A 20,135-nucleotide genomic window follows, 5' to 3' on the forward strand; every position below is an offset into this window, starting at 1 on the left:
TTCAATCTAGGACCCAGAATGAGACGACACAGGGAACACAGCACAACCAGTTATGAACAATTAACTTTTGTTGTTTTATGAGGCTACCAGATTTTGAGGTTGTTACTATAGCCATAATTAGCAAATGCTGGATAATATACGTTCTATACTGATAGGTTTCTCTGTGCTGATTATTAAACAAGATCTGTACAACCAGGGTATTGAATAATTGGTCATTTGGTATACAGATTGCCTATGGTTCTTCTTATTGTCCACTTGCATGACAGCAGACACTCCATCTCTGTTCTGCAGCTGAAAGCTGGATTTAAGTGCACAGAAACCTTCCCCTTTATTTAGCAGGTAGTAAGACTCCAAGACACCTTAAATGAAGTATTCCGTTAAATCCCCTCCCTAATTCACTGGCATTATAAATCCAAGAACTGCAGAAAACCATGTTCCCAACCATACACTGTTGCTGAGGCTGTCCCTATTTGTAGCACCTTTTATTCATAAATACATGTTCTAGAATGTCCCTGCTAGCATTTTCCACTCTTTGTCCTTATTGCTATATATAGGAATTTGGGTTTGGAAAGACTATCAAGAAATGTGACTAGAAGAGAGAAGTAAGCATGACCAAATCAGATGCTGACTTTGTTCTGAGGCAACAGGAAACCAATGAATGACCACAGATGTGAAATAATTAGATTTATATTTTAGAAAGATAACTCTTCTAGTCATTGCAAATTACTGGATATATACTAGCTGAAGTAATTAATAATGGGAACCTAAACTAAGGCAGTAGCAATATGGACGGAGAGGAAAGGGTAGCTTTGTGAGGTATTTAAGGAATAATATCAATAGCTTATCATGATAGATTGTATGTGACAAACATAGGAACAGCTAATATTTTAATTATTCAAAGGGAGGAAAGTAACTGATGAGTTCTCTTGGGGTTCTAATTTAAGAGACTACCTGGAGACAATGTTCCTCAGTAACATTAGAAAATCAAAAGCAATAGAAATTGGGTAGAGAAGAAGTCTATGAATTTTTACTTGAGTCATGTTAACTTTGAGATACTTTCCACATGGAAATATTGCATCAATGGTTTATGTGTATAAACCTAAACTGAGGGCAAGATAGAGATAAAGCACTGGAAGTTACCAGCCTAGGTAACAAGACTGTGAACCTAAAAATTTGAGTAGAATTAGAAATAAAAACCAATAAAATTATAATACTAAATTAACTAGAATCTCTTTAGTATGCTTTACTAAATCTTTTCTTGAAAATTTCATTCATTATGTGTTAGGGTCATCACATCTCACTCCTGGATGGAAAAAGAAGAGGGTTTAAACACTTGTGACAATCAGCATTATAGCTACATTCTGTCAAAAGTATTCTGGGTTTCTGAGGATGAATTATGGCATGTAGCAATATTCTTTATAAAGGCAAATAATAATTATTTTAGTTTTGAACTGATACCATTATACCTGCACGACTGTCATAAAATCAAAATAAATGAAGGAAGGTAATGTAAGACAGTTAAAAGAAATGAAATCTATGGCATGTGTAAAATAACAATACTCCTGTTAGAAGATAATAAGATTGAAAAATTAAAGAAAACAGAAAGTGGAAATGCAAACTAGAAGAAAATTAAGGCAACAAATTTACTGAAGACGTGTCCATGGTCACCAACTGCAAAGAATAATTTGTAGTTAACCTTATGCCAAAAAGGTGCCTTTTTTCCACAGCAAGAGAGAGGGAGTGAAGGGTCAAAGATAAAGCAGAAAACTTGTAATAAGACAAAGAAAAATTTACAGAGAAAAATTAAGTGTTGAAAACTAAACAACATAAAGTAGTATTAAAAGTGGCTTTTGCTAAATTTAAAAAGAAGAAAAATCTATTTGAAAATTAAATGTAATGTTTCCTAATGTTTCAGACAGAATATTTAATGTATTTTACTTTTTACTACTTACAAATTAATTTGCATAGTGAATTCAATACATATTTCATTTTACTCTTCTTAAATCTCACTAACCAAATTACTTCATTTTTCTCCTCTAATAGTAGTAGTGTAAGTACATCAAGTGCATTTTTTATGTCTATTTATCACTTCAAAAATGTTTTCAGTACCAATTTAGCAATTTTTAAAGGCAAACAGATATGAATCTTAAGACATGTCAGTGGTACATTCTTTCTGAAAAATCTAAACTAAATATAACTGTATAAACTATAGACTAATAAAAATATTTTAAATGCTTTTGGAAACTAAATAAATAATTATATTCTATATAGAAGAACAACCACTTCCATAAGAGAAACAATTATTATAAACAGGTACTTATTTTAATTCTTTTCCCTATTAAAAGCAATTACATATTATCTTTAAGTCAGACTAAGCTGGATTAAGAATATGTAATTAAATTTTAACACTATATAACAGACATTTTTTCTGAATTAAAAAACAGGAAACACGGTCAGATAAAGGATTTTCATGTCACTTCTAAGTGTATGAGGAAATCTGGCTAAGGCAGTTAGACACTGAAATATTTAAATTTTCCAGATAATTCTGTTGCTTTACATATTACAATAGTACTAATCAGAATATTAGAATGAAATATTTAATTATTAAGAGGTTGCTTAATTATTAAAGTGGCTATAAAATTCAATGTAATTACTGGAATAACTGATTAATTAGCAAGATAATATTAAGAAATATATTGTGATTTAAGTTCACTAAACAAACTAATGAGTCATAAATATTCACATTACAAGAGGACTGTTCATATGATAGGACTGTTGACATAAATGCTTTATAGGATTCTCTAAACACTTTTATGTCTTACATTCCATCATTTTAGCAAACAAACTGTATTTATTGTAATTTAAAAAAATGCTTTTCCCAGAAAAATATTCATATACTTAAGATAATTTATCACTTGAAATTTCTTTATAAAAATTTCATAGTTTATAATAACATTAAAAATAAGTTTTAATAATTAAAAAGCTGTATCTAACCAACAGACTAGTACTCATGGAAAAAAGTAAAAAGAGAACTCATTAAGTGCCAACTATGTACCAGACGCTATGACAGATACTTTGCATGTCTTATTTTAATTCGTACTACAATCAGATAAAGTTGGCACTTATTAAAGTCATTCCACATCTGGCAAAAGTGATTCTCAGAGTGGTCCACAGTGGTTTAGAGTAAGGGCTCTAGAGTCAGGCTTTCAGGACTAGGACCATGGTTCTGCCACTTATGTCTCTGTGATCTTGAACAAATTATTCAATTTTTCTCTTCTTCACCAGCAAATAATTAGATTAAAATACATGACTGACAGAATTCAAATATACAGAGATGAAAAACAAAACAGTGGTCATCAGGGAAAAGGGCAGCAGGGCTTGGAAGTGGGGAGATATAGGTTAGAGGAAATAAAGTACCAGATATGTAGGATGAACAAGTACATCTAATGTACAACATGAGGACTGTAGGTAACAGAATTATACTTTGTATGTGATTCATAATAAGTAGATTTTAGCTGCTTCCCTCCTTCCCAAAAATAGGTAACTATGTGAGATGACAGATGTTAATTTGCTTCACTATAGTAACCTTTTTGCTATCTGTTTGTATCCTATAACATCATGCTGTATACCTTAAACATACACAATAAAACTTTTTCTTAAAAAAAGAGACTAGCACATAGTAAGTATTCAATAAATGCCACATACCACTACTACACACCCATGAATATCCCATCAACTAACATGAGACACTATAAAACAGGACAGGGATTTGAGTCTAAATTTGTCTTCCACCAAAAGAACACTTATGCAATATATCACAATGGTCTCTAATGAAACTGTCTCTTGGTGTATTTTTAATTGTTTGATATACAAAACTCAATTCATACCTTGTTCTAGAAAACATAAATTTTTTTCAAAGCAAAGCTGTCTTAGGTCACATGATGAGGAAGGTTTTATTTTGTATCACCTATATAATTACCCATGCTCTTAAAAAAATAGTTCAACGTAAAAATATGTACTCAATAAGATGTATGTACTCAATAATATGTACTCAATAAGATGTATGTACTCAATAATACGTACTCAATAAGAATAGTATGTACTCAGTCTACATAATCATCTAATTTAAAGGAAAATAAAGTTTCTGTTTAATTTCTTGAGTCATTCTAGACACAAAATACAAAAGCTATGTTACTTCAGAGTGTGAGTTATGCTCAAAAAATTAATCACATACACAAAGTTACACTAGTAATAAATACTAAATTCAAGACTTGAACCCAAGTTTGTCTGACTTGAATGTCCATATATATAATAACTATAATAAGTGGCCTTCATAATTTAAAAAGTCATAAAAATTATCCAGCAAAAATAAATTCATCTTTGAAGACTCTAGAAAATGAAACTATTGCTTCAATAATTTGGGGTGGCTTTTTGATACAGAGTCTCGCTCTGTTACCCAGGCTGGAGAGCAGTGGTGCGATCACAGCTGATGGCAACCTCCACCTCCTGGGCTCAAGTGATCCTCCTACCTCAGCCTCCCCAGTAGCTGGAGCTACAGGCACATGCCACCATGCCCAGCTAATTTTTTCTATTTTTTGGTAGAGATGGGGTTTTGTCATGTTGTCCAGGCTGGTCTTAAAATTCTGGACTCAAGCAATCTACCGGTCTCAGCCTCCCAAAGTGTTGGGATTACAGGCTTAAGCCACCACTCCCAGTCAATAATTTTTAAAAATTCTAAATCCCCTATATGAAGTAAAAACTCATTAAAGTTGATAAAAACAGTGTAGTAGTGCCAACAGAGGTAAGGCCTAAGAAACACTGAAAATTTTCATTAAAAGGTACTACTTAGCAGAGAAAAGTATGTGGAAGATAAAATGCTTTGGCTTGAAACACAGAGGGCAGAGAAGTAACTTATATTTGAGCTTAGCTCCATTTCTCAAAAAAGCAATTAAAAATTAGACAGTATTGCAACTTTCAGTCATCTCTTTACTATGCAATCAGACTTCCAAAAAGGAGTATATTAAATTTTCTCTGGAAGAGTTAAAAACTTCAAATTGATTATCCTTAATCTAGAACAATTTATTATGGACTAACAATAAGATGATAAATCCTTTTTCAAGGTCCTAATCATCTATATGAACTGATGATATAGCCATAAAACATAAAATTCTATAACCCCTGCATAGTCATGAATCTGTATTTTTCAAATAGAGGGAGAAATCCCACTTAACAGCTTGCAAAAGCAAAGACTATTTCACCGATGCAAATAGTTTTCTATAATGGTTCCCTATAAAACATTAAATAACAAAAGACTGCATTACTGATCCATACAACTGTCCGTACCAAAGAGCAAATCTCAGATATTTAGGATACTGAAATAATTAATGAAAAAGTAATAGACTAGAATTCAAAATAGCACATAACTAAATCACAGGGTGGCCTGGAATTGAGTACGTATTATATTTAAAGAGGAGAGTGGTATCTTTCTTGTTATGTTTTCTATTGGCAAACTATAAACAGGGCCGGGCATAGTGGCTCACACCTGTAATTCCAGCATTTTGGGAGGCCAAGGCAGGTGACTCACTTGAGGTCAGGAGTTCAAGACCAGCCTGGCCAACATGGTGAAACTCTGTCTATTAAAAATACAAAAATTAGCTGGGCATGGTGGCAGGCGCCTGTAATCCCAGCTACTTGGGAGGCTGAGGCAAGAAAACTGCTTGAATCTGGGAAGCGGAGGTTGCAGTGAGCCAAGAGATCGCACCACTGCAGTCCAGCCTGGGCAACAGAGTAAGACTACATCTCAAATAAATAAATAAATAAACAAACAAACTAAAGACATAATAGACATCACTGAAAAGGTTGAAATTAATTGATATAGGGAAATATTAGGATGAATGATATAAAAGAACTAAAATCAAAATGAAAACAGGTATGCTGACTTCTCACACTATCTTTTATCTCCATGATGAAATAAACACAATTTAAATACCAAGATGTATATAAAAATTAAATGAGTTTTGAAGAAAGACAGTAAAAATAAACATGCATCTTGGATGAATGAACCAGATAACCTATTACATATGGTTTTAGCAGTAAGATTTTATAATATATGTATTTCATATTATTTCATAAGAAATATTTAAATATACATGGATTTTTCTAGTGGCTACTTCATCTCCCACTTCTTTTCACAGTACTGACTGGATTTTAAATTACTGATCATAATGTGTCCTAGTTCACTGAGATGATAAATAGCAAAACATTTTGAATTTAAATAAAGGACTGAAATGTAAAGTTTGATTTTTCCATTAAGCTGAGCTGCCTTCCAATTAGATTATTTAAGATCTCACAAGCAAAACAGTATCACAGTAGGACATAACCTCAGGATTCTTTTTCACTTCAAAGCTTTTTACTTTCAAAACTCCAACCTTTACACTATATTGATATAAAAGAAGGCAAGACCCATAGATGGGAGGTGAATGTTATAAATGTACAAATCTCGACTCTACATTTAGATTTATACTTTACATAAAGTTGTTTCCAAAACAGAAATAACATTCTTAGAAATACTAAAATGGAATTTCATTAATAGGTAATTTAGATAATAATTATGAGAAAAAGCATTTCATTGTACCTTAAATTTTTCCCACACCTTCTAGATTCGCCATCAATTCAAAATTAGATAACCCATGAAGGAGCTCATCTATATGTATATATACTAATGAAGTACTATAGTGTTACTTTTGGAATAAAATTAATGCTTACCTATATAACTTGTCCATTAAAATCCCCAAGCATGGCAATGTGTATAGTCAAAATAGCTACTACAATTCATTTTTAAATTCTTGTATGTGTAATTCTAAGCTATAACATTAAATTAGAGTCTGGCACATAATTTTTTTTAATAAAAGAGAAACTATAAAAATGCACATGAAATCACACTCACTAGAAGAGATTTAATTTTTACATAAACATGGATTTGCCACTGGTTAGATTTGAGTCCTCAAACATAAACTATATATAAATAAGGGATGATGTCAACTAATATTATGATAGACTTATGCCATGACAAAAGCATTATAAAATAGTATCACTTTTTAAGATATAAATTATGCAATTGCTAATAAATATTATTCTTCTGAATAACTTTACCCTAGTAATTTTCTTCAACCTGACAGGGTTTCATGGTCAATTCAATCCATGAGTATATGCAAATGATAAGGTCAGGATTAATATTTTTCCCTCAACTACATATTATAATCACTATGCTATCTTTGGTAAGAATTTGCTATTTATTATCAAGAAAGGCATTCCTTTATGATATAACAACCTAAATATCAGGGTTTTCTTTACTTATTGTATAAATATCTATCTCCATTAGTTTCAAAAAATATTTATTAGCACTTTAAGGGCAGAACCCAAATACTGTAATACATTTACACAGCACCGAGTATATCATGCATAGTCCAAGTGTGTATAAAATATCAGCAATTGTACATGCAAAGAAAACTTACCAGACAGTTGTTTCCACTTGACTATCGTTGAGCTGCCGATTATCCAATTGGGCAAAAAGTGGAAAAAGCACTTGAATCCCTCCAATTGAATGAATTGCACTATGAATTGAATGTGTTACTATCGCTTTCACATCCTATGTCCAAAAACAAAAATGTTTATTAAACTTCTATAGAATGATTTTCATCACTATTTCCTTGTTCCAAGTACCTTTATAAGGGAATTAAATAACATAGTTGGACATTTTTAAGCCTTCAATTATAATTGTTATACACATATAAGACAAAAAAGTGAACACCTTTGCTAATCACTTTTAAATTTCAAATCTTAGGTTGAGACATTTTTACACTAAAAATATGAAGTTAAAATCAAACATTATTTTAAAATCAGAAATACTATTGATGGATTTAAAGACAAGCAATTTTACTGTTAGAGAATGTTAGTAATACATTCTTAAAGCAAAGTATGTTTTTATATCTAACAATTAACTTATTCAGTTAATTGATTTAATTTCAAAGGCTATATAACATATAAGATAATAGATATGACAGATTTCCTACTAAGGAGACAAGGCCAGGGTAGAGTATATTGTTATAGAAAAGAGAGACATTCTTTAAAGTTTCACTTAAAAGATCTGCAAAAGCCAAAAAAGAAACAAAAAATCATAGATTTATAGATGAGCAATGTTTGATATATAAAATAAAGATACTGTCAAATTCTAACAAGAACATGAAAACAAAGCCACAATTCACACACCTGAAGCATTAGAGCATGTGGGGAATGCACAAAAATTGATGCATTCTCTTTTGGTGATGATTCCAGGCAGAGTTGAGCATCAGTGGCCTTAGCATTATATGTAAAGGCAATGCTACTTGCAAGTTTTCCATCATATAAAACCTGTTTATGATGTTCTGCCAAATGAATATCACTCTCAGATTTAAACTTGAAGGTACTCTGAAAAAATAAAACTAAGGTAAACACTCTTTAAAAGCAACAATTAAACTCAAAAGTTTTAAAGCAGAGAAACATTTACAATAATAAACTATTTGTGTACCTTTCACATGTCAGAGACTATTCAGTGGTGTTTCTTACTTTGTTATTGTCACTTTAATTCAGTGAGAGCTAAGTTTTATTATAGCAATAAAGATGCTCAGATCTTCATTTTCTAATTTAAAGTTTTCCATTACTGGCAAAACCATTTCATTAGAAAAAAATATCAAACCTGATATTATATATAAATAGGATTTTACTTGACTATATCATAGCATAAGTTTAATTTTTCTTGTTAACACTTTAAAAAGTATTTATGTAAATAAACAGTGCCTGGCACATGAATAACTTATAGAGAAAAATGACCATCATTTGAGGCTATAAAAAGTTAATATGCAAAAATATTCCTATCCTTACTAAAAAGCAAATCAACCTATGAAATACCAATGACACTCAATAATAATATCACAATATACATACTAAACTCAGAAGAGAAGTTCATTAAAACATGTTATTACTTTCTATGAAAGATAAGAGCTAAACATATGCCATCTGTAACAAGAAAGGTATTGTTATACGTGGTTAAAATTGCTCTACAGATATGAATCTAATAATGATAAATAATATTTAACCTTTGCAATAATCACATATCAGTATTACTATTAATTTAAACTTACAATTATGAAAACTGAATGTTACAGAAATTAAGATGTAGAAGGGACCAGCACGTAATTCTAAGTCTTCTGATTTATAGTCCATATTCAATGTATCGATAATGAAATCATCTTAAAATCCTGACTGTGCCACTAATTATCTTTTTCATGCTGAGGAAATCATTTAGCTGATGTGGCTCCAATTTTCTTACTCTAATGTTATAAGAAGGTTAAATCAAATGTCCCAAACTCAAGTTCTTATGGGAGGCACGCAGATATGCATAAGTGAATTGGGTCAGATGGGAACTTCCTCAAACTGGAGAATGTTTGTCCTTTCTAAAAGTGGCCCCTAAGTCAATTGTTCAGTGTTGCTAGTTCTTCCATATTTTTCAAGAGAAACATGAAATCTGAATTTTTATCTAAAATCACTATATTTTAAAATTTAATTCAAACATTTTAACACTTTGCAGACCAAACATGTCAGTTTTTACTTCTGGACTAGTGTGTAGAGACCATCTATAACAAAACTGGATGCAAACCATTAACTATTAGGCATGTGCCAAGACAAGAGCAACATGAATAATTAAAAATTTGTATATGCTGTAGTCTGAAGTATTTCATTGATAATACTTTTTTTTGAATGAGGACGGTAGTGTTATCACTAGAATACTTAAGAACTCAGCATATCTACATTTAAAAAAGAGTGACTGATTTAAAACACATAAGGTATGTTGTTAAACACTGAAATCAGCTTTCTGTGTCTGCATTTTACCACTGCTGAAACATTTGTACATCCCATTGTCTAGAACAAAACTCTTGCTTTCATTTTGTTCACACTGCTTATACCGGAATTAACAAGTTTTAATATATTCTCTTGAAAGATTTAAAATCATTTTGTGGAAATGTAAGATATCTACTAAAATCTATTTTTATTTGGAAAACCATTGGTCTTAGTTTTTCTGAGCCCATGATACATACCATACCCTATTTTGGTTTGTAGGAGGAAAACAAGTTTATATAATAATTAATCAAATCTAACACTTTTAGGTTAAAAAAAGTGTGTAATGTAATATAAACATAGAATCCATTACATAAACATAATTTTCTTATCTTCCCTTATTTGTAGTATTAGGTTATTTCTACATCTTTAAATTTATATATAAAGGCAGACATGTGCAATGGCTCACACCTGTAATCTTAGTACTTTGAGAGGCCAAGGTGGGAGGATCACTTGAGGCCAGGAGTTTGAGATCAGCCTGGGCAACAAAGATACCCCATCTCTACCAAAAAATTAAAAATTAGCCGAGTGTGGTGTCACATGCCTGTAGTCCCAGCTCTTCAGGAGGCTGAGGTGGAAAGATCACTGAGCCCAGAATTTTGAGACCACAATGAGCCATGATCATGCCACTACACTCCACCCTGAGTGACAGAGTGAGACCCTGACTCTTAAAAAAAAGTTAAAAACAAAAAATTTTACATAAAAGTATAAGCCTTTATATAATTATCAATATTTATTGTATTATTTCTTTCAGAAGGATTTTCATAGGAAGAACTGTTATATAAAACTGTATGAACAGAACAAGGATGAGAATGAGGAGTGATTGCAAATAGACAGGTAGGATCCTTCTGGGTTGATAGAAATGTTCTAAAATTAAATTGTAGTGATGTCTACACAACTTTGTAAGTTTATAAAAAATAATTGACTTGTACAGTTAACATTAATGACTCGTATGACATGTAAATTACACTTCAATAAAACTGTTATAATTATTGTAAAAGAAGAAAAGAAGGTATGAATATATTTTGTACTAATTACACTCAAATGAGGAAAGTATGATGCATGCTTTTCAATATGCACCACTTCAGTGTAACAAAGAAGGTGACTGGAAGCAAAGTTGTACTGAGCTAAGGAAATGACTCCAAGTGGTAACAGAATCCACAGAAACAAAAGAAGAGATTCATAAATGATACATCAGAAGATCAATATAACAAAATCTACAAACATATACTGTATCTCCTTTCTTCTCTCAGCTTCTTTAAAAGACACAATTATTTGAAGTAATAATTATGTCATGTTGGGTTTGTAACATACACAGATCTTACATATATAACAATAATATCACAAAAAACAGAGAAAACAAATAGAGCTATATAGAAGTAACATTTATATAATTCACTAGGATAAAATTAATACAAATCTGAGGCTGATTCCAGTGAGCTAAGATGTATATGGCAAGTTCTAGTGCAATCACTAAGGAAATGTTTTTTTAAGTGAAAAAATTATTTAAAAATTGAAAATGCTATATAAGAAAATAAGCACATAATCCAAAGAAAGCAGTAAAGAATAAATAAAGAAATAAAAACACAAGACACATAGCTAACAAAAAGTAAAATGACAGATGGAAACCTAAGTATCAATAATCACATTAAAGATGAATGAAATAACCAATCAAATCAAAAGGCAGAGATTGTCAGACTGGATAATAAAATAAGATTCAATAACATAGTGTTTATAGAATATTCAAAGGTAAAAACATACTTAAAGTAAATAAAATGAGAAAAAATATCAAGAAACCACAAGAAAGCTGGAATGGTTGTGCTAATATCAGACAAAACAGACTTTAAAACAAGATATATTATTAGGTATTAAAAAGACATGGAATAATGATAAAAGGGCCAATCATCAGGAGGATATAGCAATCGTAAACATATGTGCACCCAACAACAGAGCGTCAAAATACATGAAGAAACATCTGAAGAAATGAAGGGAGAAATACACAAGCAAACAATAGTAGTCGGGCACTTGATTTTTTTTTGGTAGGTCATAGCTTCCTCCATCTTTATTTCCTGATATAGGAAAATACAAGAGTAACTTCCGTTAGCTTTAGAACTTATAAAACCATTCGCTACATAGTTTTCCATGCACATCTAAATCCTAGAAAGAAACACATGGTGTTAAATACAGAAAGTGCTGAAGCCCAACAGAGATTTCCTATTAGGTTCAAAATGAGGATTGAAAGCTATAAATGAAAAGGTTTAAGATTTTAAAAAAAATAAGAGTTCATGTGAAAAAAATGGGTGGGCGTTAAAGGGAGGAGAGCCCACTTATAAGCAGTGGGAAAGGTACTTCCAGAAGTCCATGTAATTCTCAGGAAAAGTTAAATTTTGCTTATTTTTAGACAAACCATTGGAAAAAAACAGGCTAACAATCATCTCCCCTAGGAATAGTCTGGAAAGCGGAGAGGACGGCTTGAAGTGAAACAGCATAACTGGCTCCACCCAGTGTGTCATTTCACCATTAAAGGACTCAATCAGATTTCACTAAGTAGAGTTGTTATGTCACCACCAATAAAAGTCCTATGTTCTTTTGGGGAGAAATATCTGGGTATAATATTTCTACTGCCTCTAATGGTTGATTAAGATTTCAAGTCTTTCCAGGCTCTTCCTCCCTCCCTCCCTTCCTCCCTCCTTCTCTCCCTTCTTCCCTCCCTCCCTTCCTCCTTCCCTTCCTCCCTTTCTCCCTTCCTTTCTTCCTTCCTTTTCTTTCTTTTTCTTTCTTCTTTTTTGGTAAGATTTGAGGAAAAGGTCAACAGATAAGCAGGATATTTGAAAAGATTTGAGCTGAGTGGGGTCAGTGACCAAAAAATCTATTCTGCAAGTCCAGTCTGCCATATACACACACACACACACACACACACACACACACACACACACAAAGCAGGATATTTGAAAAGATTTGAGCTGAGTGGGGTCAGTGACCAAAAAATCTATTCTGCAAGTCCAGTCTGCCATACACACACACACACACACACACACACACACACTAAGTTCTAGGGTACATGTGCACAACGTGCAGGTTTGTTACATATGTATACATGTGCCACATTGGTGTGCTACACCCATTAACTCATCATTTACATTAGGTATATCTCCTAATGCTATCCCTCCCCTCTATACTCAACTTTCCATTCATAAGATCAAGAAGGAAATTGAAGATTCGAATAAAAACCAAACAGAACTAACAGACATCTCTAGAACATACCATCCCAAAATAGCATAATACACATTCTTCCGAAGTACACATAGCCAGGCTCAGTGGCTCATGCCTGTAATCCCAACACTTTGGGAGGCTGAGGTAGAAGGATCACTTGAGGCCAGGAGTTCAAAACTAGCCTGAGCAACATAGCAAGACACTGTCTCTATAAAAAACTGAAAAATTAGTCAGACACAGTGACTTGTGCCTATAGTCCCAGCTACTCAAGGGGCTGAGGCAGGAGCATAGATTGAGCCCAGGAGTCTAAGAATCTAGTGTGCTAGGACTGTATCACTGCACTCCAGCTTAGGTGACAGAAGGAGAGGCCCTGTTTCCAAAATAGAAGTGTACACACCCAACAGTCTCCTGGATAGACCAAACTCAGGTCATAAAACAAACCTGAATAAATTTATGAAGACAGATATAATACAAAGTATATTATCTGTCCAAACTGGAATGTTAGAAATCAGTAATACAAAAGAATTTGAGGAATTCACAAATATGTGGAAATAAACACATTCCTAAATAACCAATGTGTCAAAGAAGAAATAATCAAAAGGGAAATTACAGAATATTTTAAGATGAATAAAGACACAAATACCAAAATATAAGCAGTTAAGGCACTTAGAAATTTATACCTGTAAATGTTTGTGTTTAAAAAAAGGACTTCAAATCAACAACTAAACCTCCCACCTTATGTCCCTGGAAGCAAAAAAGCAAACTAAACATAAAACAAGCAGAAAGAAAAAAATAAAAATAATTATAGAAGAACTTAATGAAATAGAGAATAAGAAAACTGTGGAAACAAAATGAAACCAAAAGCCAGTTCTTTGAAAAGATCAACACTATTATTTTGGTTGGAATTTTCAGAGTTTCTTCAATCTATAAATATAAGCCTTTTACCAAATCTGAGAAGTTTTTGATCATCATTTATTCAAGCTCTTTCACTTATACTGTGCCTATTAGACCTTTCAAAATTGCCCCATACATCTCTAGGGTTCTATTTTCTTACCCCAATCTTTCATAACTCTCTTCCAAGTTTATATCAATCTATACTCAAGTTCATTTACTTCTCTATCATATTAACTCTGCTAATCAGCCCATACAGTTTATTTTTAATTTTGATATATTTTTCAGTTCTAGAACTGCCATCTGATTTTGTTTTATTTCATGGCTGATACTTCCTATCTTTTAATTCATTATAAGTAAACTTTTCTCTACCTCACTAGTTATAATAGACTTCACGCGGTATTTCCAACATGTGGGTTATCTTGGAGTTGGTATATGATGATTTTCTCTTCCCTTGAGAATAAGTCACATTTTCCTATTTTTAGAATAAGTACTTTTGGATTATATGCTAAATTGTGTGACTATTACTCTGTACAATATTGTAGAGAAATTTTCTGGCCAGAAAGTTTCCTGTAAAAGCAAAAAATGGGGATATCAAGCCATGTACACTGACTGTTCCATATATTGACTACCCTCCAAAGCCTGCCTGCTTTTATTCTATCTCCATAACCCTCAAATAGATGTTATCAACATTATGTGCAGAGTTTGCAAATGGTTATTTGTGAGAATATCAGTTTGTTAGGAGCTCACCCCTCCATACATGTATTGGAAATCCTCTGAAGTGAATTTTAATTTTGGAGGTTGTGTTATACTTTTTCTCTTATCAGTTAGAACTTTATTATGATATAGCAAATTATAAATACCATTATGTTATGATATTCATAAATGAAGGAGAGAACGCAAAGCTAAATTTTCAAATATCTGGCAATGAAGACTAACTGCTTGCCACACAGGGTTAACGTAACACTGAGAAAATATCTCGTAATAATTATAAAATATAAAACCTTTGTTTAAATCTGATTTGCAAGCTTATGTCAAAGGGCTATCTGATACACAAGATTTTATAATCTCGAAGACATTAAATAACTCCAAATAGAGATCCACAGTAAACTTACCTGGTAGTAAATTTTACCATACTAGACAAATCTACAGTAAGATTTTCTGTATTTTAAATATTTTCTGAATTTCTGTATTTTACTTTCCAAACTGAATGGTATACTTAGTTAATAAGTGATACCCTAACTTATTTACTGTTTCCAGAAAATAACCAAGTGCAGAATTTTTACTGATAAGCTGCAATGCTCAAAACCAAATGTTCGACAGAACAAAAATCACCTAGCACTCCAGTGACCAACAAGTCAAAATCATTTGTAACAGGCTCCACTGAATATATAGTTTGATGACATTATTTGAAGGTAGAATTAACTTATTTTATTAATTTTGAAGCCCATATGTTGACATGCTATCTACACTAAACTCAGAATCATAAATATTGTCTGACCATTACAATGGAAGAAAGTTCCATATAACTCAAGGCAAAACATATAAATACTATGTTATTATACAACACTAAGCAACTTAACCTCCATTTGGGATTTATCCAAATGTCCACTAGTTATTACATTCCCTACACCTTAAAGATTCCACTGTAGCCCTCTACCCCTTCACTCACAGGAAGTGACTTTACCAAGATAATTGTGACTATAATGTGTGAACTACTCAGCTTTTCTTCTATCAAAACACAATCTAATCGTACACATTCTTCCTTCCCTATATGTTCTGAATTTCTACAAAAAAAAGTTTTTTAACATAGAAAATTTTTTCTGATGCCTGTCATGGCAGCAATTGTACTTATAATATTTACAAATTGAGAAAATGCATGTATCCGTGGATTTATCATCAACCCCCACTAACAACAAGGGGTACGGTGAGCTGAGAACATTCAAAACTTAATAATATACGCTCTGATGTAATGCCCAAATTTACAGGTTTCTCTCTTAAAAGTTCTGACTTTAGGTACTCTACTGTGTGTTAGGATACCAAGGATACACTATGTCACATGAGCTGTGCACACATGATGACAGGGTTACTGCTCATTATCACTGTTGTTAAAAAGAATGACAAGAAAGACTTGTGAAAAGAATACTACAAATCACAAAATTTGCAAAGCTGTTCAGGACAAAGTTTGCTTCTTTGTCAATAGAAGAATTACAAAATTGCTTATATTCAGCCCTTTTCCTTGATGTTGCAAGGCAGCTCCCATCAATTTTGAAATTTTGCATTAGCAATCATATTGGATTTGTATTTTCTTGATATTCTACCTTTTTATATTTCATTTGTTTGCTTGTCACTCTATTCAATATCATTCTATTAGAGCTTAAAAAGACACTGCAAGTATTTTATGAAACAACTCAAAGAAGTAGGAAAGAAAAGCAGGCCGCATATTAATAAAAATGTGAATTACAAAAATATTCCTATGCAAGTTCAACAATGGCAGAACCAAGATGCAAACCCAACAAAATGACCCATGAAAGAAAAAGTAGCTGTACAAGCACAAATGCATTTCTAGAGCTAGTAAGACAAAAACAAAAATGATATGCAGAATATATGATAGCAAGTATTGTTACCTTGACATAAAAATAATAGCATTATTATTCTTCAATATTATTATGGTTATTAAAGTCATTGAGAATAAAAAGATATTTTAATATGGGTAAATTCAATTCAAACTTTCCTCTCTCTCTCTGTCTCACGCTCTCTCTATCTATATATAGATGACATAAAAAGAGAAATACCAATGCAAAACTACGAAGGCCAAAGAGGGAGTATTTTTAATATTTACTACTCCTTTCCATAACACAATGTTCACATTAATTATTCAAATTGAGTTCAATAAAAAACCACACTTCCATACAAGACAAGCACTCCTTCAGAATTACAAACACTTTGACTATAATGTGTAATTCTCTTTCAGATCCAAGTAGTTTGAGACTTCACAATTCCTAATGTGATTTAAATAGAACCCTTATACACTCCCCTAGCCAGGTATACTGCACGTTTAAAACTAACTCATATATGTGCATGCTCTATCTTACCGAGAGTCTTTGTTTTGAAAGTTTAAAAAACAAAAAGAGTACGATAAATTACATTAAATAGTTTTACTAAATTAGTATACTCACTACTGTACCTACTTCCTCACTTAGTGCAATTAAAGCAAAAATATAAGCTAAAATTGAATAATTTCAGGTCCATGAAGTATATTATCTTACTTTCCTTCTAAATCTTTTAACTTTTCTTTCCAAGTTACCAGTAATATTAACAAGTTCTTTATTATGTTCACTATGTAATACGTATATTTCAAATTTTTGTATTTTAAATACTACATTAAGCAAAATAGTTTTATAAGATTATTTCAGAATTATTAACAAAAGGCATGCCATCAGTATTAGAAAATATTCTGAAGAATAAAAAAGTTTATAAAGAAAAAACAGTTGAGAAAAAAGCATCTTTGAACTAAAAAGAAACATATAATAAAAACTGACTACATTCCAAAAAAATAGAAATGACTCTTAAACCATATTAGAGAAAGATTTTCACTAAAAATTATATTACACCACATTTTACATCTAAAACTCTCCATAGAATTTATAAAATTACAGTTATTACTACCTTATATCCAGGTCCTAACTGATGAATTGCAAATATCTGTGCTGGGTTGAGTGCTTCACTGAACACATACACGGCACCAAGTTGACCACAGAATACCCTATTTGCATCAGCAGTTTCTGATGATCCAAGAAAGCACTTGTCATAGCTCTATTTTTAAAAGTCATAAAAAAAACAAATGCATTATTTTTAATGACAAAAAGGTTTAAATCCTTAAATCAGCCTCCATTATCAAGAATATTTTAAAATATAACAATAATAATAGCAGAAAGCATCAACTAAGACTTTATTATTTAAATAATAAATGCCAGTCAAGTTTTTTGGGAAAAATGATCAGTTACATGCACACTTATGTTTAAGCAAACAAACAGTAGCCACCTACTCAATCTTCAGACTTACCACTTTTCAAATATTATAGTTAAAGGCAAAAGAACTTATAATTATTTATTGACAAAAGTTAAACTAATATACAACTGTAATGATGTACAATGATCCATATAGAGAGAGACTGATCTGAATCAAGGGAATGACTATTCCAACATTTAATCATGAACACATAGGGTATAATTTTTTTATTCTACTTTATTTTTGAAATTACGAATCTATTCCTCTATTCCTCCATATTAAGTAAAAGACACAAAGAAAATCAATCCCTTCTCATATATGAGTAGGAATTACACAGCATCAAATAAACAATAAGACTAAGATCTGCTTCTTAAAGCCGATGATACAGTGCTCTCCACATGAGGAATTCAGCACTGAAGAAGCCAAAAGCTTAACAAGATCTTTCCAGCCTCTACTTCTTACACCCCACCCACCCAAACCATGAAAAGCAGTCATGGCTCAGTTTCCTTCCCCTATCCCCACAGGCTATTTCACACCTTAGAACGAATAAGCAAGAATTACATATGTAAGAAGTACTTTTGGTACTTCAATAAATTAAAAAATTGTGAATGGGGTACAAAGGCAAAAAAAAAATTGTCATTAAATACCCAATCTGTAATTAGAAGTATAGGAATTTTAACTGCCTAAAGTATGTATATATGTGTCATTATCTAGAATTCTCCACTTCTTAGGGCACTATTACAAATAACCAAAAAAGTAAGCTTTTTTCTTTCCAAGATACTGTCTTATCATTTAATGAGTCAAGAAGACCACTGGGGTTTCTTCCACTCTATAGTAAAAAGACTCTGGAGAGAAGATAAAAAGGAGAATTTCAACTGTGTATTCTAATTCTGAAAACAACAGCCTATTAAATATTTATTGGTTGTGGCTCAACCATGAGTTTCTACGGCAGAGAAAAGTAACTTTTTCTATAAAGGGACAGACAGAAAATATTTTAAACTTTGCCTGCCACACCTGGTTTCTGTTCCATTCTGCTTTGATTTGGTTTGTGTCTCTTAAAAAAAAAAAAAAAAAAATTAAAAAATTAAAAGCCAAGATTCTTAGCCCCCAGCTTATACAAGACCAGAAACAGGGGGAAGGTCTGATTTGGCTCATAGGGTGTAGTCTGCCAAGTCCCGATCTACGGGACAAACTATGGACCATATGCACATGCTAGCTAAAAGAATACAAAACAAGATGAGCAAATCCCTGCCCTTCGGGAGATGAAAGCCTAGAGAGATGCAAACAAAACTGAGAAATGAATTGTGTTTAAGAGGTAAGTTCTTATAAAACCAGGTATGCTTGAAGGGTTGTATATTACTGAGCTTGGAGGTACTTTCAACATTAAAACAAACCTTTCACTTTGGCTCTGACAGGCCAGAATGTAGACAATAGAAAGCCAAAGTAGAGAAACTATAAGGACCCTTGAGGTTTTAATTCTAGTTATCCTCTACCTAGAATCCTACTGTGTCACTTCTTCCACTGCTAACATACTGGTAGAAACTAATACAGTCTCTTTGTTTTATTGCAATAAGTGATTTAAGTGATCTTCCTGCTTCAGTAATTTCCCTTCAAAATATTCTCAATACTGCAGGCAGACTGATGGTTTTAAAATAGAAGCACACATCACTTCTCTGCTGAAAACTTTCCAAGGATTTTTAAGCTGAGTAAGATGTGAAAGCCCAGGCCTTGTTTGCTTATGAGGGCCAAAATGATTTCTGCCTAACCTCATCTCTTAATATTATTCTGCCTCCTCCTCCCTCTGCTGCAATCAAATTGCCTTTTCCTTGAACTTTCCTATTCTGCCTCAAAGCCTTTGCACTCACTGTTCCCACTGAATAGAATAAGTTCCCCACATACTTTGCTCGCTCAACTCTTTCTGCTAAAATCATCTCTGCAACATCTGGCTTCTCCCTTCCCTACACCTACACTTTCTGTATGCCCAATTTATTTTCTCCATAGCATTTATCACTATGTAATGAATAATAGTGACTATATGTTATACTTCTGTTTAGGGTCTTCTTACCATATCTAAATATGGGGTAAAC

At 32.2% G+C, this 20,135-nt stretch overlaps 1 protein-coding gene across 1 annotated transcript in view; it reads right to left on the reverse strand.

The window, feature by feature from the left end:
• NBEA (neurobeachin) overlaps positions 1 to 20,135 on the reverse strand; it is a 763,072-nt gene that overhangs the window by 624,248 nt on the left and 118,689 nt on the right. The window contains exons 8-10 of the mRNA XM_011943032.1: positions 17,707 to 17,853; positions 8,269 to 8,466; positions 7,515 to 7,648 (exon numbers count right to left, since the gene is read on the reverse strand). Coding sequence (XP_011798422.1) covers positions 7,515 to 7,648; positions 8,269 to 8,466; positions 17,707 to 17,853 — 479 coding nt within the window. The remainder of the gene's footprint in view (positions 1 to 7,514; positions 7,649 to 8,268; positions 8,467 to 17,706; positions 17,854 to 20,135) is intronic.

This window comes from Colobus angolensis, unplaced genomic scaffold (assembly GCF_000951035.1).
Source record: "Colobus angolensis palliatus isolate OR3802 unplaced genomic scaffold, Cang.pa_1.0 Scaffold214, whole genome shotgun sequence".
NCBI classification, from domain to species: domain Eukaryota; kingdom Metazoa; phylum Chordata; class Mammalia; order Primates; family Cercopithecidae; genus Colobus; species Colobus angolensis.